Raw genomic sequence first — 12,887 nt, 5'->3', positions numbered from 1 at the left:
TGTGTACTCCTCTGCCTGGATGCAGATTGAGTCCTACTCTCGTAAATGTTCCTCGGAGTCGGACGCACGTCTTTCGTCACACGAAAGCCCATACTCCATCTGATATCAAGAACCCGTAACAGCACAAGCAAATCACAACCTTTTAGAATCCCACCATCTTTCCTCCCCAGAACAATGGCAACAGCATCTAAAATCCAGCTCTCCGCCTCGCAAACCCCCCAATTCCACGTCGCAAACCTAGCCCCCGAGAGCGCAACCAAGGCCAGCGAACTCTTACAGACCAACCATGAAAACCACCACATCTTCTTCAACCAAGACGGCTTCCACAACCACATCGCCCACCACCTCCTCACCCTCTTCGCCCTCGGCGCCACACCCGCCCAACTCCAAGCCGCCTACGACCACAACGCCTCGTACCAGCGGCCGCCGGAGCCGCTGCAACCCTCCATCGTGAGCGGCATGCAGGACCCCTCACGTTTCAAAAACTATCTCGGACAAGAAAAGTACTACCATGATTTCCTCGTCTTCTTCCAAGAGGAGATTGATAACAAAGGGTGGGAGGCTACGCTCCAGGAATACCTTTTTGCGGGGACGGAAATGGCGGATGATTTGTTGGTGAGGTTGTATGCGGGGTTTTTGCATCCGTTGATTCATCTCGGGTTTGGGGTCGAGTTTGAACAACCAGGTGTTATTGCTGAGGCGTTGGCGCAGGCGGCGGTGCATGGGGCGTGGATGAAGGGGTTGTTTGTGGGGTGTGAGGAGAAAGTCAAAGAAAGAGAGGCTGGGGATGTTGGGGGAAGGAAGACAATTGTACAGGTGCTGGAGGAGTGTAGGAGTAATGAGAAAATGCGGACGGCGGCGCAGGAGGGCGATGCGAATAAGATCCGCGATGGAATTTTGAAGCGGGCGCCGGCTGAGATGGTGGAGATGGCTACACAGTGTTTTGTAAAAGAAGGTGATGATTTACAGGAGAAGATGGCGGAGATGGTTAATGCTACTGGTATGTTCCCCCTCACTCTTTCTAGCACTCTACCTACCATCGACAGTCACGACTAACGCAGGGAACAGTCTACTTCACAAGCACATCCCAACACCCCCCTCACATACCTAAACTAGACTTCTTCTATATGCACTGTCTAAACGCCTCAATCTTCTTCGCCCGCTTCCTCGCAACCCCCTCCTTCTCCCCCCACACACAGCGGCGCCTGCTAAACTGGAAAATATGGTCCGATATCACAATGTACGTGTCGCGCGGTTGTCCCCCGCTCCTACTACAAGAAATTACAGACTACAAGCCCAAGAAAGAGGGGGATCTGGCGAGTGTGATTGAGAGAGTCAAGCAGATTGATGACGATGGGCATGCGGCCAAGTTGGTAAGGGCGATTGCGAATGCAGAGCGGGTTTGCAAAGAGTGGGAGGGGAGGGACGGGTTTGAAGTCAAGGGCGGGATGTGGGATAAGGTTGGGTTGTTGGCGGTGGAGAGCTTGGAGGCGGGGGCGCCGGAGTGGGTGAGGGGGTGTGGGTTTGATGGTGCGTGGAAGGATGTGCCGTTGAGGGAAGGAGGGGGGAAGTTGTAATGGGGCGTTCGACTCTGTATCGCAAAGCTACCGTAAAGATGTGTGAAATATCTTCTCTTTCACTGATACGTTGACGATCTCTTGTCTTGTGGAGTACGACATCCATGGAGAAACCACTAGTACTACTAGTCTATACCGGTACCCGTCACAAAGATACAAACCAGCGCAGTCACTACATACCCGAAACAAGACTTTCTTGGCAACACGGCTGGGAGCAGGTGTATACCTGAGACATAGGTAACGTTTAATCTAACAACCCGCTCCATACAAGAGACACAACGTCTGTAGTCTACCCAGCCGTCCTAATCTACTTCTGACCAATGACATCATTGAAACAGGACTTCCTCCTTTGCCCCGCGCAATATGGTTTGATTGTGGGTTTAGCAAGGGGGTTCTTTGTTCTAGTTTTGAAGATTGGCGAGGTGGGGAACGGGCCTGACTGGGGGGGGTACAGACTAGTATTGATGGCTGGGTGATGGGGATGAATTGGTGGTTTGGATTGGCTTAGAGAAGAGTATACCAGTGAATTAGATGAGGGGGGGGTCTATGGTTAGTGTGCATATATAGGGTCGGACTTGCTTGTGTTGAATTTTCTGGTAGTGAGTGGGGTGGGGGGTAGTTAGTGGCATGCAGCTAGTGAAGAAAGTTTTGTATGTGCGTGGGACGGGGAAGTGAGGGCGGGCAATGCGAGTGGTAGGTGGGAGGTTCCGTTTAGATAGGACTTGTCAGACGATCGCGGGTGCCTACATGTTTGCCCATGCACGTACACATGGTTTTCAGTTGCTGTCGAAGATTGTCAGTGCGTCAGAGTAGCGGTAGTATCGTTGTGTACAGGAGAATGAGAGGTGGCAAGTGGTTTCTCAAGGGCAGTCGCAATCAACAAACGCATAGCTCCAAAGGAAATACAGCGGTTAGCAGAGTCGAGCATGCGAATACGAAGGGTGTTGGATCTCCCGGTGGTCTGATTCTTACGTTAGCGATGAGAAGGCGGTATGCAAGTGGAAGAATTGGGTAATGGCGTTACGGAGGCCATGGAATAGACATGGGGTATTTGTGGGAATGCCAAATCGCGGGAATCAAGGTGCAGAGTTTGGTTCAGCGGTGAGTAGGAAAGTGGTGGTTGGACCATCTGAATGAGTGAGATGCACGTACATTCGTACTTGTTCTGATCAATTTTGGCGCGTGGTAAGCACTCTTATGAGTGTCGTGGTCATAGACTGTCCACCATCAAAAGCATCCAGAGCATCAGTGCTCTCTTGGGTCTGACCCTGGAGAGCTTATAAGCCTCTCGAACCAGTATAAATAATAGTCATGTACACACGTTCGACTTTTACTCTTCTCTTGCGTCTTCATCCTACCGATTTCTCATATCAACAAACACGTACACATCATGGACGAGGCAAAGCCTTACTCTTTCCCTAAGCGATAGCCTGAATAGAGCAACTCGACAATAACCATGTCTACGCTTCAAACATGACATATCACAGACTTGTGAAACGCATACTCGACATAGCAAGACGTCTTTACATGGGCGCCTACCGCGAGGTGTATGTGAGTGATGGGCGTATATGAAGAAAAAGATGGTAAACAGGACACGGTAGTAATTTGATAAAAAGACAGCACTAGTGGAAGTACGGTGCTTCGGCCCATGAAACAGGTACGAGGCGGGTCGTGCTGTAAGGACCAGTGAGGATCAAGACGTGCCTGGACGCGATACGGGGACAGGGATGTTGAGTGTCGATGACGAGTGGAGAGACGATGTGATGACAGAGGCTGGTATCTACGTTGGTGATCCGGGCGGGTTGTGTCCACAGTGTTGGTATCCACAGGCCGGGATGGGGGGCGACAAGGTAAGATGGAATTAGGTAACTAGTGCTTAGATGTAGAGGGGCACGAATATTACGGGACGCAGACGAAAACATTATTTGCAGGTTGTGCGAGGGGACATGTGTCGAGAGAGAGAGCTGAGGTGAGAAGGGGGCCGGGATGGTGCATGAAGGTGCTTCAGCAAGAATAGACAGGGCGAATCAGAGGAGCTTTTGATGATTTAGGCGCTACTGCAGGAACACGATGGTATCGATAGGCTGTATGGACCCGGGCCGGGAATTGGCATGAAAAGACGAGGGGCATCCCGGCGCGTATACAGTGGGCGGTTGACCTTCTGGGACAAGTTGCTAAGGGGAACATGCGGCCGTGCAACGTCTGTGCCGCGGTGCAGCAGATGCTTTCGGCCTCGTACAGGGAGGGCCGTGAACAGGCGGCTGTGACGGTGGCGACGTGGTCATGGAGATTTTGTCCTCGTTACTGTACAGTATTTGCGCGCTTCGCCGCGTTATTGCCGCGCCGGTCAGATGGTCTTGGGCAGTGTTGGCGCAATCTCCCGCCTAGGGTACCAGCGAATAGAGGAGGGTAAGCAGGCGGCCGCAGCTCACCGGAGTCGTGAGATATTGCTACTGTGCAAACATGCGAAGCCGGTGCAAACAAACAAGCAGGGCAAAAGGAGTCGTGGACCCATGTGTGTGGAACTTCTGGAACTGCAACTTGGGGCAAAAAAGAAAAGGAGACATGGCACCGATGACATGGACGCCATTCCATTGCCGGTATCCGCTTTGGCAATTGGCAATTGCGATATGTCGGTTTTAGTGGGGCACGTCATTGCCGTCATGGCCGTGATACGACGGCCTTCAGTTGGGGCCATGTCTCTAGCACTCTCTAGTCTCTCATTTCTGCGCGATAAAGAGCATCAGAGATTGCAATGGCCTAATTGCGCACGGGTTGCCGCCATTACAGCAAGCATGGCGACGATCCAATCCCAGTCTGACCCGGCTCTATGTACTGTGCCACGGGGGGTGCCACGGGGGGTGCAACGGCCGACGGGGACAGGCAGAGGCTGAAATGGACAGGGGAAGGAAATGGGCAAATGCAGCTGAGTTGATGAGCCATGAGCAGCGCACACGTGGAGCGAATCGGCCGACAATCATGGTGAGGCAGAAGCGTGCAAGACCAGCGGAGCCGAGTGTATCTCTGTCTGTGCCTAGTACAAGAGACGGAAAAAGCAACTCGCGCGCATCCACATCCCACGGCTTGCACCGCGCATCATGTCCACGACGGCGGCTTTTTGAGTACCGCAGTACTGCAGGCACGCTGCAAGGCTGCCCTTCTTCCAACCCATGTTTAGGATCGACAACTGCGTTCCCCTTACTGACATGTTTCAGCTTCCCCTTCCTGGTCTAGAGGCCGGTGTGCAGCGCATCACGGTCCAACCATAGCCACGGCAGCGCCTTGTCACGCCCTCCCATGCCATGGCGCTAACCTAGGGTTTCACTTCGCTAAACCAAAGCATTCCTTCATCTCCCCTAGGAGATGCCCATCGGCATGGTTCCGTGGTGATAACCGCTCAATCCCCTCGGGCCCTCTTCCTTTTCCCTTTCGCTTTGCTGCCTTCGTTCCTTTGCTCGTCACTCTTTTGGCTCAAACATTCGCTATCCAGCCTCAGTTGTCTCGACACAACGTTCCACTCCTTTTCACTTTACACTGTTTGAAGCGCAGGAGAGTCCTGGCGGCTGATACTTTCAACACCACCTCGCCTTGTCCCCGAACGTCAGATCGTCAAGTGCCACCGAGCTGTTGAAAAAGCACCCTCCAATCTCCAACACTTTCAGCCTACTTTATCACGACACCACTCAACTGCCATTCAAGCAAAACACAAACTTGACCACCGTTACCATGAAGTCTGTCGCTTCCTACGCGGCGGCTGCCGCGGTCCTATCGGGATCTGCCAACGCCTTCTGGCGCATGCCTTGCCGTGCCCGAACAGGTCTCGCCCGTCTCGATCCTATCGTCGACTTCGGAATCGCCTCATCCCACAGTCACACCATCCACGGTGGTGGTAGTAAGTAAACACCGTTCCCTTTTCTGTTTGGACCCACATCGCATTGAACCACGTGGTCATGTGAGTCGGCCAAACGTGTCCGAAAACGAGCACTACCTGGCCCGTCTTGCAGTGTTCCAGTCCTTGATGCCCAAGTGTCTGATGCAGGCCCTGTTTCGCCATGACAAGTGACTGACAGTTGACAGACTTTGGTGAATCAACTACCTATGAGATGCTCCGCGAGTCTGAGTGCACGTCATGCCAGTTCAGCGACGACAAGTCCGCCTACTGGACCCCTTCGCTCCACTTTGTCCACGAGGACGGCATGACCGAGGTTGTTCCTCAGGTTGGCGGTATGCTTGCATACTACCTCCTTTTGGGCGAAAACATCAAGGCCTTTCCCAAGGGCTTCGAGATGGTTGCCGGTGACTCCCGTCTGCGCAACTTCACTGGTCCCGTTCCAGACCCGCCAACCTCGTCCTGGGGCCCAGAGGACAAGACTCAATTCGCCCTTGGCCAGAAGGCCCTCGGCTTCAACTGCCTCAACTACGACATTGCCCCCGAGGGCTCGCGTTTCCGCCACACTCTGCCCAGCAAGGAGTACTTGGATGCCCACTGCAAGAACGGTATCCGTGCTGAGCTTTTCTTCCAATCCTGCTGGAACGGCAAGGACGTCACCGCTCCTGACCACAAGAGCCACGTCGCCTACCCCGACATGATTCAGGGTGGCAAATGTCCCAAGGGCTACGAGACCCGTCTGCCTTCGCTGTTCTACGAGACCATCTGGGACACGTACAAGTTCAAGGGAGTGCCTGGTCAATTCCTCTTCTCCAACGGTGACCCCACCGGTATGTTTTTCCATGCCCTTTACCAAAGCACTGCAACTAACATCGGACAGGCTGCGGATACCACGGTGACTTTATGAACGGCTGGGACGTCGACACCCTTCAGCAAGCCGTCGACACCTGCACCAACCTCTCTGGCCGTGTCGAGGACTGCCCAGTCTTCTCTGGATCCCTGCAAACCGAACTCGAGCAGAACATGTGCAAGATCAAGGAGATGCCCAAGATCCTTGACGACGATGACTGCGCCGGTCCCGTCGAGGGTCTCTGCGGTAACGTTCCTGTCCAATATGGTCCCGGCTACGCGGACCCTGCTGGAGCCGCTTCGCCAGGAAAGCCAAACAAGCCTGTCCTCTCTTCCGTTGAGATGTCTACGCAATCCTACGCCCCTGCTCGCTCTACCGGTGCCGGTGGTATCTCCGTCTACAACGTCGGTGTCGGCGTTGGCATCAACGTTGGCATCAACGCTGCACCTTCATCCTCGTCTTCGTCTTCGTCTTCTCCCACGCCCGCCGCTGCCCCCGCCGCTGCCATCACTCCCGTCGCAGAACCTGCCGAAGACGATGGCACCATCATCTCCACCAGCACCTACGTCAAGGACGGTGTCGTATACGAGGTTGTCATCAAGGAAGTCATCACCTACGTTACCGTCGACTCGAAGCGTCGCCGCCACGCTCACAAGCACCGCCGCGACCGCGAGCACGGTCTTTTGGGCCGCCACTAAAGCCTTTCTCTTCTTGTATTCCATCTCTTCTACCACCCATTTTTTCCGTAGTAGTAGAGAGTGATTAAGCTGAGAAAGAGCAAAGCTTTTTCTTCACGACACATATACACATATACAACAAACGTAGCATTCTTGGAAAATTTACAACGGGTTTGCATGCGACACATGGCGTTTCGATAACTATTTTTTATTCCTTTTCTTTTCTACCTTTCTTTGATCACGAACGACCAGCAAATACAAGATACCATTCTCCCCCCCTTGCGCAGCTTTTCTCCATCTCTTCTCAACCGACTTCTGCCACCACTCTCACCGCTCTTGGCTTCTGTCAACATGGGGTTACGGTTTCGAACACTCAAACAGTCGTTTTGCCAAACCAGGAGAGAGATGGTGGCGCGAGCAGAATTAACCTTTTTGGAACCACAGGTTTATTTGCTTTTGGTGGTTGAGAGCGATGTTTGAAGAGCGAGGAGAGGAAATTTGTTTTCTCCTATGTTCTTTTTTTTGCCTTTTTTTTTACTTTACTTTGTGGATGCTTTCACCCTTTTCCTTGTCTCTCCATGTGGAAGGCTGTGCCGGACACAAGGGGGATCGATCACAAGTGTGTGTTTTGTTGTTGTCTCCATGTTGGGGAAGAAGAAGAAGAAGAAGAAGAAGAAGAAGAAGATGGAGACGAGAGGTAGAACAAAGGAAGATGTCTTGTAGCGCGAGCCATGATACCATTGAACTGTTTTGATTATTGCTGTCTGATTTTACATCATCTGGATTGCAGTACTTTGCTTATTGTCCACATGAAGATGGATGCCAAACTCTCCCAACCGATGTCGTCAACATGTTTACAATCCCCCTTTACAAGGCTCTGCTAGTCTAACTCCCATATCCGCACTAGTCTATCCAGCATACTTATCTCGCATAAACTTCCCCTCTTACACCCAATCTCCCCCTTCGCACGCGCACGCACGCATCAACAACAACCCTAATAATTACAACAATATCAACAACAACATCAACAAATAATCCCCATCCGCATCCGCATCATCCTCCTCCCAACATCCAATCTCCACAACAAAACAGAAGCAGTGACATTAATGCGACAAAACCCAGTCCGTCAGTCAGCAATGGCCGGAGTCCAGACACACACACACACACACACACAAAGCACGCTAGCAGTAATAATAATAATAACAATAATACGAAGGAATAATAACACCGCTGCAAGGTCGGTCGGTCGGTCGGTCAGTCGGTTATATGAGGGATACGGTTACCCGTGATATTTATCCTTGGCGGAGTGTAAGATTGTCTAGGCAAAGTCTTGGTGGAAGTGCTTGGTCGGTTATTTTGATGGTGGTATTGGAAGGGTGGTAAGGGTGGTAGGGGAAGTGTGACGAGGTGGGTAGATTGGTGGCTTGGTGGCTTGGGGGGGAGATGGATGGGGGTGTTTTGTAGGGATGAGGTGGTAGGATGGCGGGTTGTATAGTGGGTTGTATGGTGGATGTAGTAAGGCGTGGTGGTAGGTTTAGTTCTGCGATAGGATGGGATAGGATGCGATGTGTGGAATGACCTAGTCGTTAGATTTGTACCGTCTTGCGTGGCTTGGAGCACTATGTCCTTTTGTTAGGCTAGGTCTTCTCACGTTATTGTAGTTGTAATTGTAAATCTCTACCTTGCTTTGCCTTGGCTGTCATGATCATTAGAGAATCTGATGCTACAGTAAACACAGTGTACCTTTAGTAGTTTTGAGACCGTCCTGGCGCCGCATGACCTATGCCAGGATCTGTTGTAAATGTAGACATACGGTAAGCGGTACTTGAGTGGGTTAAGACTTTCCGTCCAACGAAGATGTGGGTGTGGAAGAGGAACATTATCCATTAGCCTGAGAGGAGGGAGAGGTCAACAGTGGGATAAGGATAGAAGACGGTATATTGTGGACTATAGATACAGGTGAATGGCTGAATAGAAAATACTAGATAATTCCCTTGTATAATCGACGTCCGCTGTAAATACACTACCTAATTCATATGAATGAGATACGGCGCAGTCCTTGGGGGCCAGGCGACAATGATGAGTTTAGCAAGGTTGACGACATGGAGAACTCGGTGATTTAGGGCGCGACAATAGTGTTAAATGTGAGTCGAAAGATGGGATGTCGTGGGCTAAAGGGCGGGGCTCAGGACGGATGGCTCAGGGCGCAAGGGCTGATGCAATTGTGTGGTCGTGAGTCGTTTGGCATAGTCTAGATATTAGCTGTGATATTATTAGGACTATCCCATATCTTCACTGTATGACAACTTTCACCACACACTATCAAAAACAGTTCAACAACACTGTCAAAACACTTCGTAGATACACTATCCACCCACTTCCAATCAAGTCAACATACACCTCCCCTAACACAATGCAGACAATCCAAATACAAATGGGCCTCTCATCTCTCCCTCCCAAACTCCTCATACACTTACGAGCTACACAAATCCGACAGTAACCATGGATCATCTCTCAATGCTTCTCGACATGGACCTCGACGGTCCCAACACGACATCCAACACGACTCTCGGCGCCCTGCCATCACTCCTGTTGAACCAGTCTTTCCCCGGTTACAGCCTCCTCTCACAGCTACTCCAGCGCCACCTCGGCGTCGACGTGAGTGTGATACTCCCCACCCTCTTCGGCTTCTGGGCCCTATTCTACAGCGGTCGTGCAGTTTACATGTATCTGTACGACTACGTTCTAGTCTACTTTGTCTCGACTCTGCATATTGAAAGGGCCGACAATCTCTACGATAGCACCATGGATTGGGTTTCAGCACACAACATGACTGCGACGTCTCGCGACATCATCGCGGGTACCGACGCGCGTGGCTACGACTCAGACAACGACGACGACGAAGACATCATCGACAATGGCACTGGCATCTTCAACTACTCCAAATGGTCCCGCACTGTGCCGCCGCATTACGTGCCTTACTACGGTAACTTGACTTTCCGACACAACGGCCGCTGGTTCATGTTGACGCACACGCGTGGCGACGCCATCCCCACCCGTTACGGTGGTGCCATGCGCGAGGAGAACCTGACGATTCGTTGTCTGGGGCGGAGCATGCAGCCGCTCAAGGACCTCTTGTGCAACATCAAGGTCTGGGATTCTGAGAAGGAGGTTTGTGTTACGGCTGTTTGGCGGCCGGCGCCTAGGGATACCCAGGAGCGTCGCTGGGAGCGCTCTGTTTCTCGCATGGCCCGCCCGATTAGCACTGTGTCGCTTGATTTGGAGCAGAAGGTTAATCTTGTTCGCGATATCAATGAGTATCTGCAGCCGGTTACGGCGCGTGGTATTCCTCATCGTCGCGGTTACCTCTTCCATGGCCCTCCTGGTACGGGTAAGACTTCGCTCTCGTTTGCCCTGGCTGGCATCTTAGGGCTGAATGTGCATTGCATCTCGCTCAATGAACGTGGTCTTACTGAGTTGTGTCTCAATCAGCTGTTCAAGGACCTGCCTCGTCGCTGCATTGTGCTGCTGGAGGACATCGATCCCGCTGGATTGCGCCGCGAGGAGCTCGACTCCAACTCAGACCCTAGTCCCGCTGGCCCTGATGATGCTGAGGATTCTGTTGACTCTGGTCCTGATGGTCCTTACGGTCCTGGTGACGACGCCCACTACGACCCATACCAACAGGAGATGATGATGATGATGGAGTTTGCCCGTTCACGCATGGCAGCCGCCACTGAGGTCAAGGATAGCAGCAAGAAGAAGAATCCGGACGAAGACTTTCTCAAGCTCGTCACTGCTGTCCTTCCCAAGGTCGATACTTTCTCACCTGAGCGCATCGCGGACATGGCTGAGCGTTTTGCGGAACAGCTGCCCGAGGACACGTTCTCACCGGCAGAGGTCCAGGGCTACTTGCTCAAGAAGAAGCGCGATCCCGTGCAGGCGCTTGAGGAGGTGTGCAAGTGGCGCGACAGCGTTCTGGAGGCAAAGAAGAAGGGGACGAAGGTTGTTTCTGAGAAGTAAGGCGTTGCGCCTTGACTGTCTCTTGGTGTGATCGTGTAGTGGAGGTGATTCTGATTCTTTTCGAAGAATCTAGTGCGTTAGCATGTGTTTGCAGCTCCCCAATCGACATTCTTGATTTGATTTTACGTTTTTGATCGTGCTTTGAATTTAGTTATCATTTCGCATATATGAATATCGCAAATAAATTTGGTTTCAACAAAATACTTTTCCGTGTGACTTCCTGAGTGAGTGATGTGACAGACATAGGATGGTTTTAATACTGTAATCGTCTGTCGACAAGTGGTAGTGTACCAAAATTCCACGAGTGATGAACGCAGGGTAGAGTCGATCCCAACGGCCACTACAGAATTATTTTCCCAATCAGCTTGCACCACTTTACCTTGTGATTTGTTTTGTCCAAGGAGAGATAATTTCATCTTCTGGCAATGTTGCGCAGATGCGCAATACATGGTGCGTTGCTATCTGCCCCCCTGAAGCACCTCACTTTACAAAAGGCACGCTTTGGTGGGTTTTCAGAGTACGATGCCGATACCAAGAGAATTTCTGCAACGTCTCCACACACGGGCCGTTGTGGCGTACAACAGACACTTAGTCTCGACGCCCAAATGTAGAGACAAGAGTGTCGCGAGAAATCAAGCAACTTGCGGCTTTCCTTGGCCGTGCTTGACCGCGCGAATAGTGAGAGATTCCGCTATTGAAAGGACCCAGTCGAGCTGCATCATACGCTTTGTCCGGCCTTCTCGCTGTGCGTCATCGGCGCCCCTGCCCCGTACAATTACGCAAACCCACATGCGTTTGCGCAAAACAAACAGGTGGCTTGCATTCTCCCTTGCGAAACGTCTTCCCTGGGTGCAGCAGCGTCATGCACATTGGATTTCCCCCTATCCTCAGCAAATGTGCGATTATGTCATACAGGAGCGGCTTCTCTGTCCTCTAGCCGAGCGGCTATGTCATACAGGAGCGGTATGGAGGCTGTGGAGGCGGGCGCAGAGCGGGTAGCTCGCCTGATGACGAACACAAGGTCTGCCAGGGGATTCAAATGTGGTGGTGTTGATGTCGATCGCTTTCGATACTTGACTATTTCGAGAACAATTTGACTTTGGTTTCTGCGGTTACACGGATTTAAGCAGTATGACATCATACCTTGCCGCGAAGATGGTGGTCAGCGTGTCAATGGTAAGAAGGTCTCAAGCTGTGGTAGGCTACTGCTGTACCGTCTTCGGAAGCTTTGTAAATGGTGATGGCGGCAATGGTGAGGGCCTAGGGCTTCTTTCGTCAGTCGCGTGCTCTCCAACCCATGCTAAGTGAAACTACACGCCAGACGCCTGTCAGTGCTGGTGCAAGATCACTCGGCTCGCGCGCCGGAGTGACGCATGCGGCAAACGTCGACGTAGTTTCTCGGGGTGTACCGATTGAATGACGGGTAATCGTGGTTCATTAGACATGACATGCACATGGAGCATCATCGCCTACAATTAGCGGACAGCCATACCCGCAGCACCATGGTCGCTGTGTAGCGTGTAGAATGACGGGCATGTTGACGGTGAGCCTTCCTTGGTAGGAAGGAGAGGTGTGGGGTGGTTAGAGTTGTCAAGCGGATCTGCGGGTTGGCATGACGCCTCAAAGGCACGATAGCAAAAGACTAGTGGAAGGATTGGTAGGATCCGAATGGCATTTTCGAAACAAGGCTGCCTTGAGTCGCAATATCGAGTCGAGAGCCAGTGGGAGGTGAGCCGCCATGGAGCTAAGTGTGGAGCGGTCCAGACGTTGAGCGGCGGCATCGAAAATTCGGGGAGGGGATCGAAACTGCGCGCGAAGCCTGAACTCTGCATCTTCTCCGCTCAAATTTTGATTCAGATTTCTCGGAGCGA

The 12,887-nt window shown here is 52.0% G+C and overlaps 3 protein-coding genes across 3 annotated transcripts; all 3 read left to right on the top strand.

Moving 5' to 3' along the window:
* Nucleotides 1–174: 174 nt before the first annotated feature.
* Nucleotides 175–1,056, top strand: PtrM4_132770 (uncharacterized protein; the record flags this gene model as incomplete). Its single annotated transcript, XM_001941277.2, has 1 exon — nt 175–1,056. The coding sequence occupies one exon, from the start codon at nt 175–177 to the stop codon at nt 1,054–1,056; it is 882 nt and encodes a 293-aa protein (XP_001941312.2).
* Nucleotides 1,057–5,303: 4,247 nt separating this feature from the next.
* Nucleotides 5,304–6,373, top strand: PtrM4_132760 (uncharacterized protein; the record flags this gene model as incomplete). The annotated part of the gene is made up of 2 exons (XM_066109094.1): nt 5,304–5,469; nt 5,655–6,373. The coding sequence occupies 2 exons, from the start codon at nt 5,304–5,306 to the stop codon at nt 6,371–6,373; spliced, it is 885 nt and encodes a 294-aa protein (XP_065961086.1).
* A 3,692-nt stretch (nt 6,374–10,065) lies between these two features.
* Nucleotides 10,066–11,016, top strand: PtrM4_132750 (SpoVK, ATPase AAA+ class; the record flags this gene model as incomplete). Its single annotated transcript, XM_066109093.1, has 1 exon — nt 10,066–11,016. One exon carries the CDS (start codon nt 10,066–10,068, stop codon nt 11,014–11,016), a length of 951 nt encoding a protein of 316 aa, XP_065961085.1.
* Between the last annotated feature and the right edge of the window lie 1,871 nt (nt 11,017–12,887).

The sequence above is a fragment of the Pyrenophora tritici-repentis genome, chromosome 7 (assembly GCF_003171515.1).
Source record: "Pyrenophora tritici-repentis strain M4 chromosome 7, whole genome shotgun sequence".
Lineage (NCBI taxonomy): Eukaryota > Fungi > Ascomycota > Dothideomycetes > Pleosporales > Pleosporaceae > Pyrenophora > Pyrenophora tritici-repentis.
The sequence above is the reverse complement of the archived record's forward strand: the minus strand, read 5'-3'. Positions and strand labels throughout refer to the sequence as shown.